General features: G+C 38.5%; 1 protein-coding gene across 5 annotated transcripts in view; it reads left to right on the forward strand.

Moving 5' to 3' along the window:
- Positions 1-24,699, forward strand: part of BCO2 (beta-carotene oxygenase 2) — a 109,033-nt gene that overhangs the window by 63,844 nt on the left and 20,490 nt on the right. Inside the window, exons 1-4 of one of the 5 annotated variants that reach the window (XM_045077471.1) lie at positions 2,807-3,107; positions 4,894-4,972; positions 5,750-5,861; positions 13,901-14,105. In XM_045077471.1, the coding sequence (XP_044933406.1) occupies positions 2,869-3,107; positions 4,894-4,972; positions 5,750-5,861; positions 13,901-14,105 (635 nt within the window). In that variant the 5' untranslated portion in view covers positions 2,807-2,868. 5 annotated transcript variants of the gene reach the window in all.

Genomic DNA, 24,699 nt, shown 5'->3' on the forward strand with positions numbered 1-24,699 from the left:
TTGCCTAGGGCAACAGAACTTGCAGTAATGTCAGAGAATATGGGTACTTCTTTTAATGTAAAAATCGCTATTTTAATGAAATAATTTTTTCTGTAAAAGTTGGAGTTCTGGCCCTCCCAAAGCTTGTGCCTCTTTCAGAAGTACTATACTTCCAAACTTCCCCCTTCTTTAAAGTTTTGTGTGTATTGCTGTTGTTGTTGTTTAGAATTACTTATTTTAGAAAGACAGAGCATGGGTGGCATAGAGGGAGAGAATCTCTAGCAAACCCCCCACTAAGCAGGGAGCCCAACAGCGGTGGAGGTGGGGGGCTCCGTCTCACGACCTGTGAGATCATGACCAGAGCTGAAACCAAGAATCAGATGCTTAACTGACTGAGCCACCCAGGTGCCCTCCAAGCCCTTTTTAAAAAGCACCTGTCTTGGTCAGTTAGAAGCATCTTTTCTCACATTAATCTCTCTCTGTTTTGAGACTTTCTTTCTTTCTTTTTTTTAAAGATTTTATTTATTTATCTGAGAGAGAGAGAGAATGAATGAGAATGAGAGGGGAGAGGTCAGAAGGAGAAGCAGACTCCCTGCCTAGGAGGGAGCCTAGTGTGGGACTTGATCCCAGGACTCCAGGATCATGACCCAAGCTGAAGGCAGTTGCTTAACCGACTGAGCCGTCCAGGCACCCTTTTTTGAGACTTTCTATTCAGACTAAAGCACAAAAGTTCTTCCTTATCTTGCAGTGCTGGATAATCAGCCCTATTAGAATAACCCTTATAATGTAATAATAGCACCTAAAATGTAACTTTAAAAAGGGAGAGGAAAATATTACAGTCTTGAAAATAATTAGCAGAAACAAAGTTCCTTGGACAATTTTTTTCTTGAACATGTGCTGAATTGTATGACCTTGCTAGCAAGGGAATTAGCAAAGTGACTTTCTGTTTTTGCCTTTTTTTTTTTTTTTTTTTTTTTTTGCCAGTATAAAGCCTGTATAGAAACAGAGGGGTTCTAGAATTAGGAAGCAAAATGCTTCCATAAGTAGCTAGTTGGGTGTTTTGTTTTTTAACAAAATAGGGTTTTCATTTTATAAGGTCATAAATACATCACATCCATAGCAGTGATTACAAAGGAAGCCTGTGGTGGGATGGTCACAGGTGCTTGGTGCAGAGACTACTGGAAGAAGAAAAATCACACATTTAAAAGAAATATATGATAAGAATACACACATGATTGAAATTGAACTAACAGATTTCTATCCTCCAACTATAGTGTATGAAAGCATGAAATGGAGTCTAGTAGTGATCAGAAGCAGAGCACCAGACAAAATAATTTTAAATGGCCCATTCCCGATGATTTCTCTCCAACTGTAAAGATGTAGAATGCCCAATTTACCCATTTCTTAGTTTGGGGATAAACATTTTTTTTTTTTTTTTTTGATACAGAGCAACTCAGATGTCTTCATGTCCTGCCTACTTCACAGGATTATTTGTGAAGATTAAATGAGATGAAGATAACCCTTTGAATGTTTTAAAGCACTAGACAACTATAACTCTCCACACACTCTCATTTGTTCTAACTCATTTAGCTTATGCAGTGGAGATAACATTTTAAAAATAAAATAAAATGTCTCTGGTGTTCTCTTAATCTGGTGTAAACATTTTATGTATTCGCTGGAATCACTTTTCCTTGAAATATTTTACGAACTAGATAACTATATAGTTAGATATCATACAATGTGAATAGAAGGGGAATAGATGAGTATTTCCCAGACTTTTGGGTTTAATGGACTATAAAGAGTAATGATAATGATAATAATGCAGAAGAGATAAACACTGAGTGGGTAACTTTATATTTTGCCAAGTAAAAGCATTAAATATCTTAAAAATTTTTATATTTTTATTTCATGAATGACCACTTAAACACCAAAAAAAAAAAAAAAATCAAGAAGTACATAATACCAGAGTAAAGGACAATTATTTCAAGCAGATGGTATGGCTTTATGAAAAATTTGTTACTTTTCCCCCTCATTTTATACACATGGTAAAAATTTCAACACAGATTGTTAACAGTCCTTAAACAGTGACTGGGATCCTATAAAGACTGTCAATAATAATTCCCTAATTATTTAGTGTAGTCTTATTAAGTGATTTATATATCACAATATTAGCAAATCAAGTTAAACTGAGTACCTATTTTCTGGGAACTTACTTAAAACGAATGACTTTCTCACAAGGAGCAAAAAAATAAACATACACACCGAAGTCTTTATGTCAACTAACATTGAGATAAACCAAAGGGAAAAAACCTTGTTGACTATAGTTTGCTAAGGTGCAAGAGTGTGCACCTGAAATTTATGGACGATGTTATTGACCTTTGTTTTATGAGGTGATATTTTTTTCCTTCCACATCAACTAACTGTGCATAACCTTAGAATGTCTGAAATTGCAGGTCAAAGTCGCCACATGAAAGCACTGCGAAGTATGTGAGCCATGTATGTTAGAAAGTACTTTTTAAAAGCTGCCAATTAAGGTGACTAAACCTATTGACATCAGGAAAGGAATCTTCCAGAAGGGTGTGATTCTTAAAGTGTGGTTGCATCAGAGAAGAAAGAGGCGAAGGAATGGATGACTGGGTCTAGAAGTTTCGAGCCAGGAGAACTCTGGCTTCCTTCAAACTTCCTTCAAACAAGCCATCTGGAATATTTATAGTTTTATTTGAGTAGTAGTGTCGGGTGTCGCATTTTGTGTTCCTTTACTGACATTGCCATTGGGTGGGACACACCCCACCCAGCCTCGTTTAGGCAATGCTTTTTTTTTTTTTTTTTTCCTGAGAGACTAGTCTCAGATATTCCCTATGTTCTCCACACACTTGGAGGCAAGGAGAGATGTTTGTGTCAGAGGTAACAAGTCCAGGGGAACAGCGGGAGATGAAGGGAAGAAAGCCACCCCTCTGCGAAATGCCAGAGGGCTCTTGGCTGGGCGCCGGGAGCCTGCGCAGCACCTCACGTGATTCACGTGACTCACGCGCTGACTGCTGGGAGTCCGTGGAGACTGCGCACTCGAGTGCGGGAACCCGGTATCTTCATTCCCGCGCTTTCGCTGAGGAGGAAGGTCACGGCGCCATGTAGTAGACTGGGCTTGGGGTGGGGCTGGAGGGATGCGTGCACTTTGGAGTGAGAAACCGGGCAGTGAGAGGATAGACGCGTCCTCTCAGGGATGTTAGTGGGGGATTAAATAAAAGTAGGGAGGAAAAGACAGCAGGGAGGGAAGTGAGAAAAAAGGTAGGTGAAATGGCCCCGGGGGCCCACTAGGCGTTGAGAGGAAAGAGAAGACTAGGCGAAAGAAGTTGCGTAAGGTGCAGGGTCATTGCTTTGTAAAGTCTAGGTCACCAGGGCATTGGATTGCATGGCCGAGGTTGGCGTCTGCGAATGGGGTGTCCCAGGAGGAGCCGCAGCCTCTTGACGAAGCCTGGGTTCAGCGGGGGGGCCTGATTTTATGACAGAAAAAAATGAGTTTATTTTTGCAGAAACAGAGTTCCCTAACTATAGAAGTTTTCATTTGCTATACACGCACATTCTGTTACTCTGAGAGAGGAGAGAAGAGGTGTAGAGGGAAAACGGAAGAGAAAAAGGGGAAGGGAGAAGAGAACAGCTCTCAGCGTTGGCTTGCTTCTCTTTTGGAACTTCCCAAGGCAAAGCGAGCAGACGGTGTGCGTATAGCGTTTTTCTACATGCTGGAAACGCACTGACAGCGATGTAGGAGCACTGCGGGGAATTTCTTTCTTTCTTTTTTTTTTTTTTTAATATTTTATTTATTTATTTGACAGACAGAGATCACAAGCAGGCAGACAGGCAGGCAGAGAGAGGGAGAGAAGAAGCAGGCTCCCTGCAGAGCAGAGAGCCCGATGTGGGACTCGATCCCAGGACCCTGAGATCATGACCTGAGCCGAAGGCAGCGGCTTAACCCACTGAGCCACCCAGGCGCCCCTGCGGGGAATTTCTTATTTGCAATTTATTGTTGCTATCATTCTGTCTTACTTATATGAACGTATGACTAATCAGTTTCACTACAGTTATCCAGGTCGTCATAGTTTCTGCAAAACAACAACAACAACAAAAAAAAAAAAACAAAAAAAAAACACAAACAAAACCAAACCAAAAAACAAAATAAATTAATAATTGAGTATAGATTGGGCTCCTCATCGTTTAAGACATGAGGGCTGTCCCCTTGTAGGTTTCTACTTTTTTTTTCTTTGTTTAAACGTAATCTTTCAGATTCCTAGGGAAATGATTTTCAAAGTTGATGGGAGAGTAATTTAAGAGTAAAATTTGATGCTATATTAAGGTAGGATAGGGGAGTGGAAACTCAGACATGAAATCTTGGTTCTAGTCTGGCTCAGTTTTACTTGTTTGAACCTAATCAACGATCTCTGCCTCTGTTTTCACATCTGTGAAAAATGACATTGAATTAGATAAACTATACGATATATTTTAACATTAATATTTTTTGAAAGTAGAGGAATCTTAAATTCTGGAACAGGCACAAGTGCCCAAGAGACTAGTTTGGCTGAGGGAGTAGATGGAAATCAGGAACAGTAGGCCCCAGGTGATGTAGGACTTTGGGTGGCCATACCATGGAAATTGAACTCGTTCTGGAGCAGTGAATAGTGGGAAGGTTTTTGAGTTAAGGGAATAGGGTAATCAATTTTGAAAGATTGCCCAAACAGCAGTTGATAGGATGGAATAAGGCAGTGAGAAAGTGAGTAGTTCAGATACGTGAGAGATAATGAGAGCCTAAAAGAACAATGAGAGCCTGAAATAAATTGGTGGGACTGGAAAGAACGGGAAAGACTCAAAAAAGCTGTAGCATGGAGTTTGTACTTATATTTGGCATTCCTCTAAACCTTGCAGCTCTTGCCTCCAGAATATGATGACAAGTCACATTTTAAAACCTGATACTCGAAATTGCAAGAGACCGAGAGAACTGGAGGTAATCCATATGCTCCTGGAGCCTTAATCTTCGGTTTTATTTTTTATACTTAACAATTTTTTTCCTACTTAAGAAAATACTGTTGATGAATGAAATTTAATGTTTTCATATTCCTGAAGTGGGATTGTCCCAGCGGGAACTATGTTGACTCCATCTTTTTTTTCACTAAATAGTATAGGCCTTCAAGAAACTATTGGGAGATGGAATTTCTTTGTTGTAATTCATGAGGGAGAAACAGAAATGACTTCATGCTTATATGAAACATAGGATTTTAAGTAATTATTTTGCTCTAAAAAGTAGGATACCTAGGTACTATAGTTGCTGATATTTTAAAATTTAGAGTGCTGCATTCTGCCCTTCTTCACTACTCCATCTGTTTGCATTTGGGACATTATTTGCTTCCTTTTAAAGATTATGTTATCTTGCAAAGTTTTGCAAGCATTTGGCTATTGTCTAAATGAAAGTTTTACTGTGTTGCTATGGAAACTTCTGCTGGTTCAAGATACAGGAAACTTTTTCATCAAGGAATTAATATATTCAAAGTCTAATGTAAAACCGGAGCAAAATTTAGTATGTTCGACAAGGTGCTTGTTAGGCCTAAAAGTTTTCTTGATAATAAAATTTCAAATGACTCATTAGGACATGAATGCATATAATTTCTAGCATGTTTGCTTTTTTCCTGAAAGATGTTTTATTTGCCTTTTTGGGGGACAGAATACATATTTCCTAAGGATCTTCTTGACTATTTATCTGTTTTTTTTTACTTTCTTCTATTAGCCTCAAATGCCAGATAGTCCGCAACTGTCCTCTCTCGGAAAGTCAGATTCCTCTCTCTTGGAAAGCTCTGGACTGTTTTATAAAGATGAATCCCTGGAGAAGGATTTGAATGGTGATATATAAAATGCATATATTTCTAAATACTGATTTTATAATACAGAAAGTTTATAGTTCATAACTTAGTAATTTTTTTTGAACAGATATGAGCAAGGAAATTAATCTAATGTTGTCTGCATATGCAAAGATCTTAAGGCAAGTACTTATAGCATATACTCTTGAGTCTCTCTCTTAGAAATGATGTTTTTCTGGAAACTCCATAATGAGAAGTTTAGTTCAGTGGCTGCAAACCAATCCAGTAATTGTAATTTCAGAGTTTTTTTATTCCTCCTTAGTTTTTTATAATAAATTAGTTGGTTATTTTCAAAGAATAACCCCAACTTTTACACGAAACATCCTTTGTTTTGTTCTTACCAGAGCTAAAGACTAAGCTGGATGTATTTTGGTCTCTAATTAGATGATCTAACATTTAATATTTGATGAAAAAACTTATTTGAGAAAAATGCCATTTATTGAAGTTAATGCTAATAAGAGTGATATTAAAGATAAATATATTTATGAAATATTTAAATATTATGTCTATATTTGAAGACTGAGTTTAATATTTTATTGGCCTGAGATTATCATGTTTATAAGATGTTTTTTTGTTTTGTTTTTTAAAGTTTTTTTTTTTTAAACTACTGGACAATCATTGTATTTGGATGATGGCTTATGTGGTTGCTAAAATAATGTATATAGTTTAATATTAGAATTACAATGTATTATAAGATACATAGTCTGCAGTGTCAGGAGACTGAATAGTCAAAAATATTTACATGACTAATTTAACTTTTACTGAAGACTTTCTAAATTAATGAAGCTTTTTGATGTGCAAAGCTATTTAAATGAAGTAGCTGACAAGTATAACATAATAAAGAACATCACTGTGATAGTGTCACTAGACATTCTAACTATTTAGTTTAATGTAAAACTTTTTTTTCCTCATTAGTGAGAGAGCAGCAGTAGATGCATCTTATATTGACGAGCTAGATGGACTCTTCAAAGAAGCCAATACTATTGAAAACTTTCTAATACAAAAAAGAGAGCTCCTGAGACAGAGGTTTACAGTGATTGCAAACACACTGCACAGATAAAATTGTGTACTTAAAATAAGCCAAGAATTTAAGCCCATTGTTGTTGTATTAAAAGAATGACATTTATGCTCTGAAAGCTCTCTAGTTGTTAAAGAAAATGTGTGCCTTTTTAAACATAGAAGGGGAGAGTCCTTGAATTTCTTTTCTAGATTTAAAAGGGGCTTTAGACTGGACATTAATATGAAGTATGTAGCTTTTTTTTGAGGGTTAAATATTGGCATATTTCATAAAAGTGTGAAGTATTTTAATTACATATGGATTCTTTTTTTTCCTTAAACTTACTGGCCTTTCTTAAAATCCCAAAAGAAGACTCAGTGAGTTAATTTGATAATATTTAACAATATTGCACTTTTTCTTTTAGAATACTCTGTCTAAGTATCAGATACCTATGGAGATAGTTTTAAAATGTTTTTCATGTCGGTATTATAAAAAAACTAAAACCTTAAGGTAATTTGTCCAGTTTCACAATATGTAATAAAATATGACTAAGGTATTGCTATTTAATGTTACCATTTGATTATTTTCACTATTAGTTATTCTATATGACTAATAAAAATTCTTGGTTTAAAATTATTTTCTTGTGGTAAAAGTGATAAAATAAAAATGAGAAATTAAACTAACCAGAACCTTACATGAGTTGGCTTTTTTACATATCAACCATTATCAGTGATGAAGTTAATAAATTATATTTAGAGCCTTAGCATTTGTGTGGTATGGGACAAAAATTAGTGATCCAGAAGTAAAAAGATTGCTTTAACAGCAAGGTAACCTTGATGAGTCATTTCAAACCCATTATAAATGGAATAAATTGAATTTCAATTAGAGGATCTCTAAAACTCATCTAGCTTAAAAAAAAAAAATCCTCTAAAAAAAAGTTGGAAGGTACTGCTATGATTTTATTGAAGAATTTTAATATGTTGTATAATTCTATTAGATGTGATAGATAACTATATTAATCAGGTTTTTAAAAATCACAGCACACATTTTTCAATCATATAAATGATTCAATCTATTTTATGTATGTTTTACCAATATAAGCAATCACAGATTTGTACATATTTACAAATGGTACATCAGGGAATTTGGTATTTCTTTGGTGTATAGCATATTTGCCTTGCTACCTTCTAAATGTTAAAATCTCATTTGATAAATAAAACAGCAATCAGATTACTATTTTAAAGCATATATACCACATTACATAAATACTCAAGAAAAGATTGAAAACATTAAAATAAAATATTAACTAAAAATACTGGTTAAGTGGAAAAAAATAGGTTTGCAGAGGGATATGCTAATGGTGCAGGGTAGGTTGGAGGTCAATGAAGTAGCTATTAGTATTGGAGTTTTAAAATACTAAATGTAAACAGAAGACTATGTTTGAGTTTATATGACATGTCTCCTGGAGTTCGAGTTATTCTGTTAACTGACAGAATTTTTTAGTGTTCTAAATACAAAGATGTCTCTACTTACATATCATAATTCAATGTTCCTGAGGTTTTTTTTCTGAACACTTACTAACTAATGAGAACGACAAGGCTAACATTATTTCAGAGTGCTTTTCATAATGTGCTTGTTATATCTTGATGGTATCACCATTGTTCAATATGTTCTTTCCTATACTGGTTCAGAGAATTCGTTTGATCATTTCATTTGGTATGATTAAGACTAGGGAACTGATTTTTAGTCACAATGTGTTTACTGGTCAGAACAGCTACATCTTAGGATAAAAGTTCTTGAAAGCCGATAAGACTGATTTTTTATCAAATTTTGATGTCTTTGGCACCATCCACACAAACAATAATTATCTCTGAATAATTAACAACTGCAGATATGCTATTGCCCTTTAATTTACACTTCTAATACTCATTTCAATAAAATTTCACAAGTTTATAAATTGTTTCTCACTGTTAACCAATAAAAATAGCTATTGAATGTCTTTGTACATCAATATCTGATAGGCACTATGGGGAATACAGAATAGTTTAAGGTACTCTTTGTTCTCCCTTCTGACAGTTGTCAACACTCCTTTCTCGAAATATACTTACATGTCTTTGCTAGGAAGACATGATAGGTAAACGTTAAAAGTGTGTCTGTGCAGTGCTAGTTAACTCCTTTTGGTGGAAGTTACTAGAAGAGTTTGCAAAGGGGTCAGAGAGGTAGTGAAATGGGTTTTTGATAAGGAAAGAGGGAGGATATTTCAGACAGGAGAAAGTTTGTTAAAATGACACTGAAGAACAAAAATACATGCTATGTTAGATAAGATTTTTCCTGAGCTGAGAATTCACAAAGGGCAATAGTGCATCATCTAAACTGCTGGAGAGCAGGGACTGAATCTTGTTTCCTTCTATTCTTAATTTGTAGCACAGCATTTGATGTATTGGTGCTCAGAAGCATTTGTCAAATGAAAAAAATATACATGATTATATGTTTATTAAGGGCATACCTTCACAGAGCCTTATTCGTACTATGTTGTCAGAAACTGTTTTGTAAATTATATAAATGGAAAAGAAAAGGAGGGATGAAATGCTAGAAAGCAGAGGGGCAAAGATGGAAAGGTAGGTGTGACCACATCGTAGAGTCCTTTGTTGATAGACTACAATTGGACTTTATTCTGTAAGAAAAGAGATGTGACTCTTTCAGAGGCGAGAGGTGGCATAATGAAACTGAGCCATGGATCAAGGCACTTAATTGTACTGTGAGAAGAGGTTTGAAAGAAGAAAGTTTAGAAAGGGAGACCACTATTGGTGGTCCAGTTTCAGAATTTCAAACGGCTGCTTATCAATTGGGATACTTCTGGAAATGCGGCCAACCGGGAGAGATTGCAGGTTCTGGAAGCCCTGTCCCTTGTCTGCCCTCCCTGGCTTCCTCCCCCATTCCCTCCTATTCTGTCAGTGAGCCAAGGACAGCCCAGGAAGTTAACTGGGAGGTTTTGGAAATCACAGGATCTGGTGCTGCTTAATTCAATACCAGAATGTTTATTCAGACCTTCCTCCGTTTTGTCAGCAATCTTTCTACCATTGCAGTGGACTTTCTTTCTGTGGTAGTACACTGGATCCCAGGTAGGGGATTTGCCTCCTCCTCCCCTTCTTCTTCTTAGCAGCTCAGGATTTTAATTCTGTGCCTCTTTCTGAAGAGTACTGGGGGCTTCTAAGCTTTTCACCGTAGCAGATACAGGCAGCAACACCACAGAGCTGAGAGTTAAGGAAGAAGGAGTCAAGATTTGTTCACCTGTCAGGGAAGCAGTCTTGTATTTATATATTTTGTATAACATATGGGGCAGGATTCAGGATGTAGGGATTCTCTTGGATCTGCAATAGGAAGAATAGTCACTATTTAGAATCTTCTCAATTGAAAATCACTGCTACATGTCCTAATGTAAATGTTTGGTTCCTCTGGTTGCATTCTGGGGGACTGCCTTAAATTCTTAAATTCTGGGGGGTTTTGGTTTTATAGCTTTCTATTATAGCTACTATTATTACATGGCTTTATTTCTTGAAATTGGCTGATGTTGAGCTATCAAAAATCCTACTAATATGCACTATAAACTTTAAAATTCTATAATTCAATAATTTAGTGCTTGCAGTGTGCAAGGCGGTGTTTTAGGTACTGGAGTGGGAGTAGAAATAAGTTACCCTTTACTCAGTAGTAGAGGTTATAAATTGTATTCATCTTTATTGCACAAGAGAGAGTAAGAGGAGTGCCATAACAGAGCTGAAATAGGTGCTGTGTGAGTTCAGACTAAGGAGAATCAGGTCTTGCTATAGGAAATGGGAATGTTGTGTTTAAGAAGTGGGTGATGTGGACACTGGATCGTGAGTGATCTTGAAGGATGAGTAGGGTAAGTGAATTTCACCTGGAGAGATGGGAAACATCTTAGATGAAGAGAAGGATATAATTATGATGAAGAGGAGAGAATGGGGAGTAGTTTAGTTTGGCTGGAATGGAAGGCATTAGTGAGGGGGAACCTGGACAGGTAAGCTGGTGTGAGATTGTACAGTGTCTTCAGTGCCTGGCCAAGCAGTTTAGACTTTACCTGGTAGACAGTGAGGAGTCATTTGTGAAAGCTTTTGGAGGATTATTTGATAACAGTCAGATCTGTACTTAGGAAGATTAATTTAGTAGCAGTGCTTCCCAACTTTTTTCACATGATAGCACACATAGAAAATGATAATATTTTTACCTCGATGGGATCTGGAGCCCCTTGTGCTATTTAGGGCTAGAAGCAATTGGCTTGTGGCCTCTAGCCATCTCATGGGATAAAGGAATCAAGAGGCCTAACCATTTGGAGGCTCCCATAGTAGATAACTTCCCTGTTTTCTCCTTCCAATTAAGAGATTTTGATAATATCATCTAAGAGGTTGTGTGGGCCTTAATTAGGTCAGTAGAAAGGGCATGACTGATGGGTAGGAGAAGTTGAAGCACTGATGCTGAGGAGGACAGAAGGAAAATTGGGGGAGCTGCCCAGGTGGTGTGGACTAGTACAAATCTTTACAAAGGATTTGCCCAAGGCACCCTTGTAAACTTCGGAGCCTTAGTAATTTATACTGGCCCCCTATATCATCCTTGTAGCATTCTGTTCCTGGCCCTGTCTAGATAGTCAGAATTTAACCACTTAGTGAATGTGAGGAGACAGTGAAGAAGAGGAACTCAAGGCCCACAGAGATTTTGAAGCTAGGTGATTTAGCAGGTGGGAAAAGTGGATTTGGAAAGGTGAAAATGAACAGTTATCATTTGACATGTTGAAGAAGTACTTGATGAAATTAAGGGACTAGATGAGACTACCAAGGAGGGTGTGCTGAGATTATAACGAGTCCGGGTTCAAGGTCAGGCTCAGGAGGTGATAAGGGGAAGAGGAGCCAATTAAGGGAGTTAACATTTAGAAATTATCTACTAACATATTTAGTTATGACAACAAACATAAATGGGAAGTATTATCCTTCTTTCATCACCATTACCACCATTATCATTGAAAAACTCGAGGATCAGAGTGATTAGTAACTTACCAAGGTTGTCAGCTAATAAGTGAAGCAAACAGAGGGAGCAAGGAAGTTAGACAAGTGCAGTGTTTTCAGGAACCAAGAATAGAAAGGGGTTTAAGGAGGTATAGATCACAATATCAAGTACCGTGGAAATTTTGAAGAATATATAAAAAACTGCTAATAACATGCTATGAAGTACGGTACATATAGACATGTAAGTTTTTTCTAAAACGTGTTTTAAATTCATGAATCTCTATTCAGACAAATGTCCAATCAGGGTATTCAATTTAATTCTACTAAAGTGAGAAGACTAAAATAACTGACCTCAGGGTATTTATTTTAATGTAAAAGGAGAGTGAGATGAATATGCATAATATAAATAAAAGTAGTAAGATAAGGGTTTCGAAGCATCCTCTTTATACCCCTAATATTGTGGTTCTCAAATTTTCATATGCCTAAGAATGCTTGCTTGCTTTATCCCAAAAATTCTGATTAGGTCCAAGGTGGAGTCCATAAATCTGCATTTTAACATTAATACCACGTATTTTTGTTCTAAGTACTCAGACCGTACTTAGAGAAACAGTGCTTTCAAAACTAGACACTGATTACAGTATAACTGGTCTGTCTATATGGTCATTTACATCAGGTTTGAATACTTTTTATCCCTGAATAAATAATTTGAAGGAAGATGATACTACATCTTGTTGATCATTAACAGCTATGTAAATAATGATAGCTAACATTTTTGAGCATTTACTATGTTCTAAAAACCTTACATAACCTATTTGTTATTTATAACCTTAGAAATAATAAGAATTATTTTTATCCTCACCTCAGAAAGGAGGAAACAGAGCCCAGAGAGGTTGCCTTGCTCAAGGCTATTTATTTGAAAAATGGCAGATCAGGATTTGAAACCAAGCAGTTTGGCCCCCAGCAGAATCGGGGACAGTACTCTTATTAAATATTACACTACATTTCCTCATAAAGGAGGTAGCATTTAAGATAGAATTTGAACAATAGTAGCATTCCTTAGGGATAGATTAGTCAATTTTATTTGGGAAAGCAGGAAATATTTGGGTTTGACTGAATTGTTAGTAGAAGGAATCATGTACTCTAAACTTGTACTCTAAACTGAATTTTATAAAGATTTGAAAGAAATGAGATAATAAATATAACATTGTAAAATATTTTGCTAAAGTAATGCAAATCTCACTTCTTCAGAGGAATACTGTCTCTCTGTGTGTTAGTTTTCTAGTTTAGACTCAATATTACCATTAAGATTTTATGAAATAAAATAAAGCACTAATTAACTTCGTATCTGACCACCTCTCTGTGTTAGGCAACACTGCCTTGTGAACACCAAATAAATATGAAATAAAAAGGATAATTTTCAGCTTCTTATATAATAATGATTTTTTTCTTCCTGTGGTTTTTTGAACTTAAGGTAATTTCAGACCAGGTATTACTGTATAATTCAGTTCATGACACCCTTCTGAAAATGCCATGCAAGTTCATGCATATGTCATTAAAATGGAAGAAATTGAATTACATCCTACTAAATTCTCATATAAGTTGCTGTGAAATCTTTGGCATCCCATTCTGGTTAACATAATTAGGATAGTGATGAACAGTGGTCATTTTTTATCATTACAATGAGGTTGCTTTTAGCACATCTAAGGTTAATACGGAGATTCAGTCTTTTGAAAAGAGGAGCATTGTTCAACCAGGAGAAATGATAATAATACATTCCTGAGTTAATTCTTATGCAGATTTATACAGCAAGAATACAAAAAAAGGGGATTGTTGTAGTTCAAAAATGGAGAACCAGAGAGGTGACAGTTTGAGAATGAGGAAGGAGAGGAATTTGGAGGCTATATTTGGTGTTGGGTTTACTTTTCCCTTACCAGTAGGTAAGAGTATTGTTTATGGAGAAACAGATATCTTATACAATTTTTTCTGTGCTCTTGATTTCCTCTTCACAGTTTTGAAAAGATACATGGAGGGTACCGATCAGAAAAAGGCAGCGGTCGGTAAGCGAGAGGGGCTTCCGTGTATTGCACCGCTGCTAACCACGGTGGAGGAGACACCACAGGTGGTCTCTGCTCAAGTCCGAGGACATTTTCCCAAGTGGCTCAGTGGCAGTCTACTTCGAATTGGGCCTGGGAAATTCGAGTTTGGGAAGGACAAGTAAGTCTTGATTTTGGAGAATGATTTCGATTTTTTAGCATGGCTGGTTCTGTGGAATAGGCATTAAATCTGTTTTCTCTCTAAGGCTAACATTGTTACGGGTCCCTTTGATTACAAGTGAAAAAAAATGTAGTTTACAGGAAAAAAAAAATAGAGAGAGACTTAATTCTGGGAGAAAAAAAAGTCCTGACTTTTCTGCTTTGCAGAATATTATGGATTTGTCATCCTCTGTGGGCTTGTGCCGAAAGGGAAGGGTCAGGAACGGTCCGTATGGCTACTGAGCCCTGTTTCACCACAGGTTCCTGAAGGAAGAAGCAATGTCTTCACCTCACACACCTCCCCAACCCAGTGCTCCCCAGACACGATGGCTCTTGCGGTTCCTCAAACTGGACACATTTGTTTTCGCTCAGGGTCTTGGCTTTGGCTCTCGTCTATCTTCCCAAGTCTGATTCTTGTCATTCAGATATCAGCTCGAGTCTCACGTCCTTTGAGCCACCCTTGATCCCCAAATCTAAAAATGCTATTATTAATTATAGTACATGTTGGGGCACCTGCATGGCTCAGTCAGTTGAGCATCTTGAGTCCTGGTTTCTTGGTGTTGGGCTCAGGCCATGATTTCAGGATCCTGAGACCGAGCCCACTGATGGGCTTGGCACTCAGCTCAGAGTCTGTTTGTCCCCCTCCCTCTACTCCTCCCTTTGCTTGTGTGCTCTCTCTCTCAAATAAATAAATAAAATATTTTTAAAAAATGGTATTACCTCGGGAGCCTGGGTGGCTCAGTGGGTGAGGCCTCTGCCTTCAGATCGGGTCGTGATCCCAGGGTCCTGGGATGGAGCCCCGCATCAGGCTCTCTGCTCCTTGGGGAGCCTGTCTCCACCTCTCTCTCTGCCTGCCTCTCTGCCTACTTGTGATCTCTGTCTGTCAAATAAATAAAATCTTTAAAAATAAGTGGTATTACTTCTTTTAATTCTCTGCATAGCACTATCAAATGCCTAGTATTTGTTTGTTTGTTTATTGACCATGTTCCTCCAGTAGAATATAAGTTCCATGTAAGCAGAGAATTTTTCCTGTTCACCCTAAATCCCTAATATCCAGGGGGTGACCTGCTCTTAAATAGCTCTCAATAAATACATGTAAATAAATGAAAACACCAATAATTCTTAAGTATATTATTTCTCTGTACATTTAGTTAGGGACATGAAGTGATGTAAAGAAACCCCTATGGTAGGAAAGGAATCATCTTTGTTTTAAACACTTTTGAATATTAAAACTTTTTCCCATTTTAGAAGTTTTTTCTTGTATAAAACTTTCTGAAATACAGAACAGAGCGGAGGGAAATGTGGACCACATCCTCTGTTAGCACTTTGGTGTATTTCCTGCTAGTCTTTGCCCCATTTTATAGATTGGTTTTAAATAATTACAATCATATTGTATGTAGAGTTTTAAAATTTAAGTATAATTGACATAACATTATATTAGTTTCAGGTCTACAACATAATGATTTGATGTTTTTATGTGTTGTGAAATGGTTACCATAGTAAGTCTAGTTAACACCTTAACTAGGTGTTAAGTCTAGGTGTTAACTAGGTAGTTAAAAAATTTTTTTTCTTGTGATGAGGACTTTTAAGATTTATTCTCTTAATAACTTTCAAATATGCAATATAGTATTATTGACTATAGTCACCATGCTGTATATTAAATTCCCATTACTTTTATTTATATTTGTACCTTTTGATGTCTTTCACACATTTCAGCTACCCTTACCCTTCCCTCCTCCCATATTTTGCAATGGGAGGAGTATCTGTGTATCTGTGAACTTGGGCTTTTTTGTTTTTTGTTTGGTTTTGTTTTGTTTTTTTGAAGATTCTGTATATAAATGAGATTAAATGCTTTTGGAGTTAGTGTTTCTCTTTTCTTCAGATAAATACCCAGAAGTAGAATTAATGGATCATGTGATAATTCTGTTTTTAATTTTTTTTTTTTTTTTAAGATTTTATTTATTTATTTGTCAGAGAGAGAGCGAGCGAGAGCGAGCATAGGCAGACAGAGTGGAAGGCAGAGTCAGAGGGAGAAGCAGGCTCCCTGCAGAGAAAGGAGCCAGATGTGGGACTCGATCCCAGGACGCTGGGATCATGACCTGAGCCGAAGGCAGCTGCTTAACCAACTGAGCCACCCAGGCGTCCCTGTTTTTAATTTTTTGAGGAACCTCCAATACTGTTTTCCACGTGGCTGCACCAATTTGCATTCCCACTGACAGTGCATGAGAGTTCCCTTTTCTCAACATCCTCACCACCTTTTGCTATTTTTCATTTCTCTGATACCACCCATCCTATCTAACTGTGAGGTGCTATCTCATTATGGTTTTGATTTGCATTTCCATCGTGATTAGTGATGTTGAACACCTTTTCGTGTGCCTCTTAGACATCTGGAGGTCTTCTTTGGGAAAATGTCTATTCAGATCTTCTGCCCATTTTTCAATTAGAGTTTATTTTATTTTTTATTTTTAAAAGATTTTATTTATTTATTTGATAGGGAGATAGGGAATGAGAGCACAGAAGAGGGAATGGCATGCAGAGGGAGAGTAGGCTCCCCGCTGAGCAAGGAGCCAGGTGTGGGATTTGATCCCAGGACCCTGGGATCATGACCTGAGCCAAAGGCAGAAGCTTAACTGACTGAGCCACCCAGGTGCCCCAGACTGGTGTTTTTTTGTTTGTTTTTTTTTCTTCTGTTGAGTTGTACACTTTATGTTTTGGATATTAACTGATTTTCTTTTTGCTCTGATTTAAAAAACTTTCACACTATCATAAGCCTTTTAATCCATGTTGCTATGAAATCTGAATGACCATCATTTTTAATTTTTAATGGCTGAATGGGAAGGTGGTTTGGAGGCAGAGAAAAAGAAGGTGAATAAGCTGGCCTATAGATCCCCCTGGCCCTAATCAGCATAGTTGTGCTTTTTTCTACTTAGGTATCTGTATTTGATGCAAGTTATAATTTGAAAAAAGATTGTAAGGCAAAAAAGGGAGAGGAGCAAGAGAAAAATGAAACTACCCATCCAGCCCTGAGAGAGTAACAGCCTCTTGCAAAAGCATAAGGTCTTTCATCTGCTGCTGAAGTAGCTCTAGTAAATTTTAAAACCAAGCAGCAGAGCTACTGAGGGCCTAGGCTTGCACTACAGGCCTCTTTAAAGATAAACATCTTCGTGGGGGAAGTGGTGGTGTGGTTGGTCCCCGTGAATGTCTGCTTTGTACTTTAAATCCATTTCTTCTGAGCCAGCAGTAGGCATTTACAGCAGCAACAGGGTCTGGCCATTCCCTTGGGTGTGAGGTACAGGTGTCTTCAGGTCAAAGAGGGGGTCTGGTTTAGTGCTGGGCTCCCAAGATCAGACTTCTTGGGTGGGTGGGGTCCTAAAGCCAGGGCACCGCAACCTGCGAATGAGAGTAGCCCCACTCCGTCCTGAGTCTCTGGTCCCTACTGTGATGCCATTCAGGAATCTCTGTCTCCTGCAGACAGAGCAGCAACATGACAAAGGCCCTTCTTCAATCAAAAATATTTTATCAGTGATTTCATCCATGATATCAATGATTGCGTGTTTATTGGTTTTTTAAATGACATAATCTGGGTAGAATAGGAACTGTCCTCAGCATTTTATTTTGTTTTGTTTTGTTTTATTTTATTTTAAAGATTTTATTTACTTGACAGAGAGACAACGAGAGAGGGAAGACAAACAGGGGGAGTGGGAGAGGAAGAAACAGGGCTCCTGCTGAGCAGGGAGCCTGCTGCGTAGCTCAGTCCCAGGACCCTGAGATCCCCACCTGAGCCGAAGGCAGACATTTAATGACTGAGCCATCCAGGCACCCCTGTCCTCACCAATTGAAAACTTACAGCTCTCCCAGACTGACTGCAGGATCCGTAAAGAAGGTGGTCTAGCCTCCCATCCTCTCTGTGGTGACTGTCCCCTCTGTGCCACTACAGCAAGGCCACATTCTGGAACTTATGCCACAGAGTCATCCAGCCCTTGACATCCTGAACTCAGACTCTGCTCTCTGCTCAAAACCCCCATGTCCTCACTCCTCCATTCCATCAAACTTACTTCCAGCCTCTTCAGGCTCTCCCTTCCTGTGTCTTCTCTGTGCTTTCAGTTTATCAGCGCTCCCACCGCCTTCCCCGCCTCCTGCGCCCTGGGATCCCTGGCCCCCTCCGACCACTGCTGGTCCTGCATGAGCCCATCCCTGCTTCCCTGCCCCGCAGTTCCAGAGGAGACCTGCAACCTTGCTCGTGGATCAAGTGAAAAAATATGGTTTACAGCCCTGGCTGAGTCCTTGGTGTCGCCAGGGCCCATTTATTTATTTAGCTTTCCCTGTACTTCCAGCATCCCGCAGTGTCCCTAGAGTGTCCTTTCCCAAAGCCTCCATCATCTGTTTATCCCTCTCATGGTCAACGGGCATGCCGGACGACTTCAGTAGTGAAGAAGGGCAGTTGGATGTGGCCTCCTTGCCACTGCCGTGGTTAGCAGTTAGATCCCAGGACTTGACCTTGACTGTTCTGCTTATACCTTCTGGTCTTTATCCCCCATTGTTCCTGGAGCCCTTCTTTCCAGTTTATCTCTTAACTCAGACAGGACCCCGTGGGTATAAACTGCAACTCTACCCCTGGAGCAATAACCGCCCAGACTGCCCAGACCAGTTTGAGTTTAACCCCTGACTCCTGCCTGCACAGATAGACCATGCATGGAGTGACCCAGGGAACGACTGAGAGTTACCGTCACCTCATTATAGCGCTAAAATCTCTGCCCAGGGAAGAGCACAACACATGTCTAGGCACATCACCTTAAGGTGCATGTGTGAACTTATGCCCCGCCCCCCCACCATGGCAGGGCTCCTCTTTTCTTTCTTTTCTTTTCTTTCTCTTTCTCTCTTTCTTTCTTTCTTTTCTTTTTTTTTTTTTTTTTTTTTAAGATTTTTATTTATTTGACAGAGAAGGAACACAACAAGCAGGGGGAGTGGGAGAGGGAGAAGTAGGTTTCCCATTGCGCAGGGAGCCTGATGCAGGGCTCCACCTGAGGACCCGGGATCATGACCTGAGTGCAAGGCAGACCCTTAACGACTGAGCCACCCAGGCGCCCCGGGCTCCTCTTTCTGAATACTCATCCTAACCCTAAGTAAAAAGAACACATCCTCCCTTGCTCACGGAGTTGCAGCTTTGGAAATTGCTCTCTGGGATCTCCTTGTCTGCTACAAATAAAGTTTTCTTTGTATGACAGTTCCACCTGGTGTAGTTTCTGTATGTGAAATTTGATCCTCACCGAGGATCAAATGACGTTAGTTCACTTGCACCTTTTCCCCACCTCCAAACTTCTCCACAAAAGGACCTTCAGTGGCGCCTGGTTGGGCTCCCTGCTCAGCAGGAAGCCTGCTTTTCCCTCTCCCGCTCTGCCTGCTTGTGCTCCCTCTCTTGCCATCTCTCCGTCAAATAAATAAATCAAATCTTAAAAAAAAAAAAGTGCCTTCTCCTGCCTCCTCATGAGCAGAGGAGGAAGTGGCCCTCATCTTCTCCTCTGAAACTTGCCACATCATTCACACCCTCCCCTTGTGTCTGTTTCTCTCACCTACCCCTCATCTTGGCCTCCAGATGTCCTCTCTTCCTAGAAAACCCTGGCTCCCTGTTTCACCTCCCCTCCAGCTAATATCCATTCTCCTCTCACTGCCTCTGTTTACCTGCTTCCTGGTGTCTTCTGGGTTAGCTGCCCTCTGACTTTTAATCCATCACTCTACAGTATCTGTTCTCAAAAAGGTCACCAAAACATGTTAATTATTAAATGAAATGGGCTTCCCAGTGCTTAGCCTGACTTTTTGACAGTGTTTGACTTTACCGACCACTCGTCTTAAAATTCTGTCATCCTCGGATTCCCAAACTTTCTCCTGATTCTTTTTCTATCCATCCGATCGCCTATTCTAATTATTTTTAAATTATTTATTTATTTACATCCCTAAGATCAAGAGTTGCATGCTCTCCTGACTGAGCTGGCCAGGTGCCCCAATAATTTTAGTTTTTGCTGATTTCATTATATTTAGACTAAGATGGAGTAGTTTCAAATCCCTTTTTTTTTTTTGCCATTTATCAATGCTGTTGTCTTCAGCAAGTTTTTCCATAAGAAATGTGGCTAATAATACAGATTTAATGATTGGGTATGAGAATTAAAGGAGATAATGCATAAAAACTGCCTCATTCAATGGCTGACAAGAATTGGCAGTCAAGGGGCACCTGGGTGGCTCAGTGGGTTAGAGCCTCTGGCTTCAGCTCAGGTCACGATCCCAGGGTCCGGGGATTGAGCCCCGCATCGGGGGTCTCTGCTCAGTGCGGAGCCTTTCTCTCTGCTTGCCTCTCTGCCTGCTTGTGATCTCTGTCTGTCAAATAAATAAATAAAATCTTAAAAAAAAAAAAAGAATTGGCAGTCAGGACATTTTTATTTTTTCTTTTCCTTCAGTGACCTCTCTCCCAACTCCCTTTTCTGCCAAATTACTTTTTTAGTTCACCTTACTTTTTGGGGGTGTTGTAAGATCCCAGGATTTGGGGCTCAGCACTGAATTCAAATCCCTTTCCTACCTCTTAACCAGCCCTGTGACCCTGGGCATGTTTTTGCTCTCAAAACTTGGTTTCCACATCTATAAAATGGGAATAGTAGTTCCTTACAGGATCAGTGTGTATGTGTGTGCAATGGGTGCAGGTAGTAAGCACTCAGTAGATGGTAGTTACTGTCTTATTTGCACCTGGCCTATACCTGTTACCCACAGATACCCTCAAACACGCCTCTCCCACCCAGCCCCCATCTTTTGTGCTCTAGCCCCTGTATTTTGCCAAATGGCTGTAGAACATCTTCACTCTAGTGTAAAGAGTAAAGAGTCTGATAGCTCAGACTCTTCAAAACTGAACTATGTGGGGGGTGCCTGGGTAGCTCAGTTGGTTAAGCTACTGCCTTCGGCTCAGGTCATGATCCTGGAGTCCCGGGATTGAATCCACATCAGACTCCCTGCTCAGCAGGAAGTCTGCTTCTCCCGCTGACCTCTCTCCTCTCATGCTCTCTCTCTTTCATTGTCACTCTTTGCCTCTCAAATAAATAAAATATTTAAAAAAAAAACTGAACTATGTGCTCTTCACATATTCTCTATCTCAGTGAAAGCAAGTCTTTCCCTCAGATACAGCTTTTTGTTTCTTCTCTTTTTGTCACTGCTTTCATCCCATCAGCCACCTGCCTTGTTTCTGGAATTTGTCCTCTAATTATACCGCTTCAGTTCAGGTCCTTATAATCTCTCACCTGAATTATTGCCTGGTCTCCTCATTGGTTCTCTGAATCTGAATGCTCCTCGTTCTATCCCGTGTTCTACTGTGTGTCCAGAGTGACCTTTCTAGGATGCAGGTCTCACTGTTGTACCCTCCTGTTTCAAAACGCCACACATTGCCATTGAAGGTCTTTGAGCTTTAAGTCTAAGTGCGGATAGGTCTTGTGCTGACCTATTTCTCCACCATCATCACCGGCCACTGAAGGCTCTGCCCACACGCGAATTTGTCGCTGCTGTTCCTCCTGGATACCATACGCCTTCACTGCTCACTCTTCCCTCCCTCCCTTCCTCCCTCCTTGCCTTCCTCCCTTCCTCCTTCTTTGTTTTGTTTTGTTTTTTCTTTTCTTCCCCTCCCTCTCTTCCAGTTCCTTCATTCCCTTCCTTCTCTCCCTCCCTCGCTTCCTTTCTCTGTTTACTTCTTTCTCTGCCTTTCTCTCCTTTTCCCTCCTTCTTTCTTTTCTTTCTTCACTACCTCTCCCTAGGATGCCTTTTTCCCCTTCTCCAACTGGCAGACATCCTTAGGGAACCCGACAAATGTCTCCTTTCCTCTAGACCCTTCCCTGATCCCCACACCCTTCCATCCTGTTGCTCCTTCTGTGCACGGATAGTATTTTTTAATGTTTGTCTGTTGTCTCAGAGAACAACTTTATGACACAGTTATGTGCCTGTAAGCCCTGGTCTTGGCACAAGCCAGCAGAATGTAGGGGCTCAAGAAAAGTTGGTTGGTTTGAGTAAATGAATACCTGAAATTATAGGGTCTAGAAGGATCTTATGAGATGGAATCTAACAAGTTGAAGATCATTAAAGGTATATGTAGAGGAAGAGAAATTCTACACGCACAAGGATGAAAGTAATGTGGTTTAACAGCAAAATGTGTTAAAAATCACTTAGGGGTTTTGGTTGACAACTCTGTGAGCCAACAATATTAGGTGGTAACAAAAAAAAAAAAAAAAAGAAAAGAACATGAAGTTTCTTAAATGAAGAAACTGAGTGTCTGCTATTACACCTGGAGTATCATGTTTGTGACTGTGTTTTGTGGTTTTAGAGGTATTTAGATTAGAACAGCAACAATTATTGAAATTACTTTCTTTTTAGTGTTTTTTGGAAAAAAAAAAAAAAAACAATCCCAAATAGAGAAACCACTAGCTAACACAGTCAAGAAGAAAAAGGGAAGAAGCACAAAGGTTCAAAATAAGAAATGGCAGGGGAAAGGAAATCATCGAAACAGACAAAAATGTACAGGACACTTTAGGCCTTCCAGCAAATACATTTGAGAGCTTTGTGAGATGCATGGTTTCCTGGGAAAACAAAGATAACCAATTGATAGAGATAGCAGGTGTGAACAGAGCAATTTCCATAGAGGAAAAAGAGATACTTAGTAAGTATCCATCTCTCAAAAAAAGCATCAGGCCCAGATTTCTTTACAGAGAAATGCTACCAAGCCTTCCGATATCAAATAGTCCCTGTACTCTATACATTATTAAAGAGAGTTGAAAACGAAGGGAAACTTTTCACTTCTTTTTATGAAACAGGTATAATATTGACTATCTCTACATGATACAGTACAGAAAACTATTACTTATTCATAATGTTTATAAATATCCATGAAAAAATATATATAGTGCTGATATAAGACAAATAAATATTTTATTAACAAATAGAATCCAACCCTATGTAAAAATATAATTCAGAATAAGTCAAAGTAAGTGCATTATTTGGAAATCCATTAATATCATATACCATATTAGTAGGGTTTAGAATAAATAATCATAGGATTATCTCCATAAATGGTGACAAAACTTTTGTCAGAATTCAACATCCATTCTTCGTGAAAATATTCAAGGAAATAGGACTTGATGGATACTTTCTTAACATGATTTTATATATATATACACATACACACACACTTATGCACATATAAGTATATATGTATGTGTATACACACATAAATGTATGTATATATAACATGTATATATGATGTATGTATATAAAATATGTGCGTACGTGTGTGTGTGTGTATATATATATGTAGGTCTATGTATATCTATACACATAATGTATTTTCATCTTAGTCTTAAAACCAGTAATATTAGGAAAGACTATAAGTATTTTCTTTAATACAGGAACAAGCAGAAAATAACCACTGTTCCACTGCTTTTCAACCAGATGTAACCATACAGTTAGACTAAAGGGATTGATTAGAGGCACAAGGATTAGTAGAGTAAAACTATCTTGGTTTGCAGATGATATCTTAGTAAACCTGGAAAACCACACAGAATCAATGACATGACTAACTCAGACAATAAAAGGTAAGGTAATAGGGTGTAAAATTAACCTACCAAAATCAATAGCCTTCATATACACCAACAATAACCAGTTAGGGAACATAATGGTGGAAAAAACCCTTTACAGTAGCAACAAAGAAGATTAAATATTTAGGAACTGAACAAGAAGTGTGCAAACTTTAAAACACTCCTGAAAGACATGATTAAACAAATGAAAAGTCATCCTGTGTTCTTGAGTAGGATAATTCAACAACAGAAAGAAATCAGTACTTCCTAAGTAATTTTAAAATTTAATACAATCTTAATAAGAATTGTAACAAGTTTTTACAGGAAGTTAGACAAATCAATATAAAGTTTACATAGAAAAATAAATACGCAAGAATGGTCAAGAAAACACTAAAAAAGATTTTTCCTGAAGGAAATAGCCCTTCCAGACATTAAAATATACTATAAGGTGCCTGGGTGGCACAATCAGGTACGTACCTGACTCTTGATTTCAGCTTAGGTCATGATCTCAGGGTAATGAGATCAAGTCTTGCATTGGGCTCCATGCCCAGCACGGAGCCTGCTTGAGATCTCGCTCTCCCACTGCCCCTCCTGTTCACGCTCTCTCTCTTTCTCTCTCTCAAATAAATACATAAATCTTAAAAAGAATACTATAAAGCATCAATGATTAACACATTATTCAGTGCATGAGTAAATAAGTGAAATAGAATAGAAATCCATGGAAGAAACCCAAGAATGAATGGAAATTAGGTCAGTAATAAAGATGGCATCTCAAATCACTGGGTAATAAGTCTTTTATTTTTGAAATATACTTTATTTCCTGCACTTTTTTTATTGTGATAAAAACATAACAGTTTTTTTCAGTCAGTTAAGCATCTGGTTTTGGTTCAGGTCATGATCTCAGGGCCCTGGAACCGAGCCCTGCTTTGGGCTCTGTGTTCAGCGTAGCCTGCTTCTTTCTCT

Source organism: Mustela putorius, unplaced genomic scaffold (assembly GCF_011764305.1).
Source record: "Mustela putorius furo isolate JIRA1106 unplaced genomic scaffold, ASM1176430v1.1 tig00000198_pilon_pilon_pilon, whole genome shotgun sequence".
Classification (NCBI taxonomy): Eukaryota; Metazoa; Chordata; class Mammalia; order Carnivora; family Mustelidae; genus Mustela; species Mustela putorius.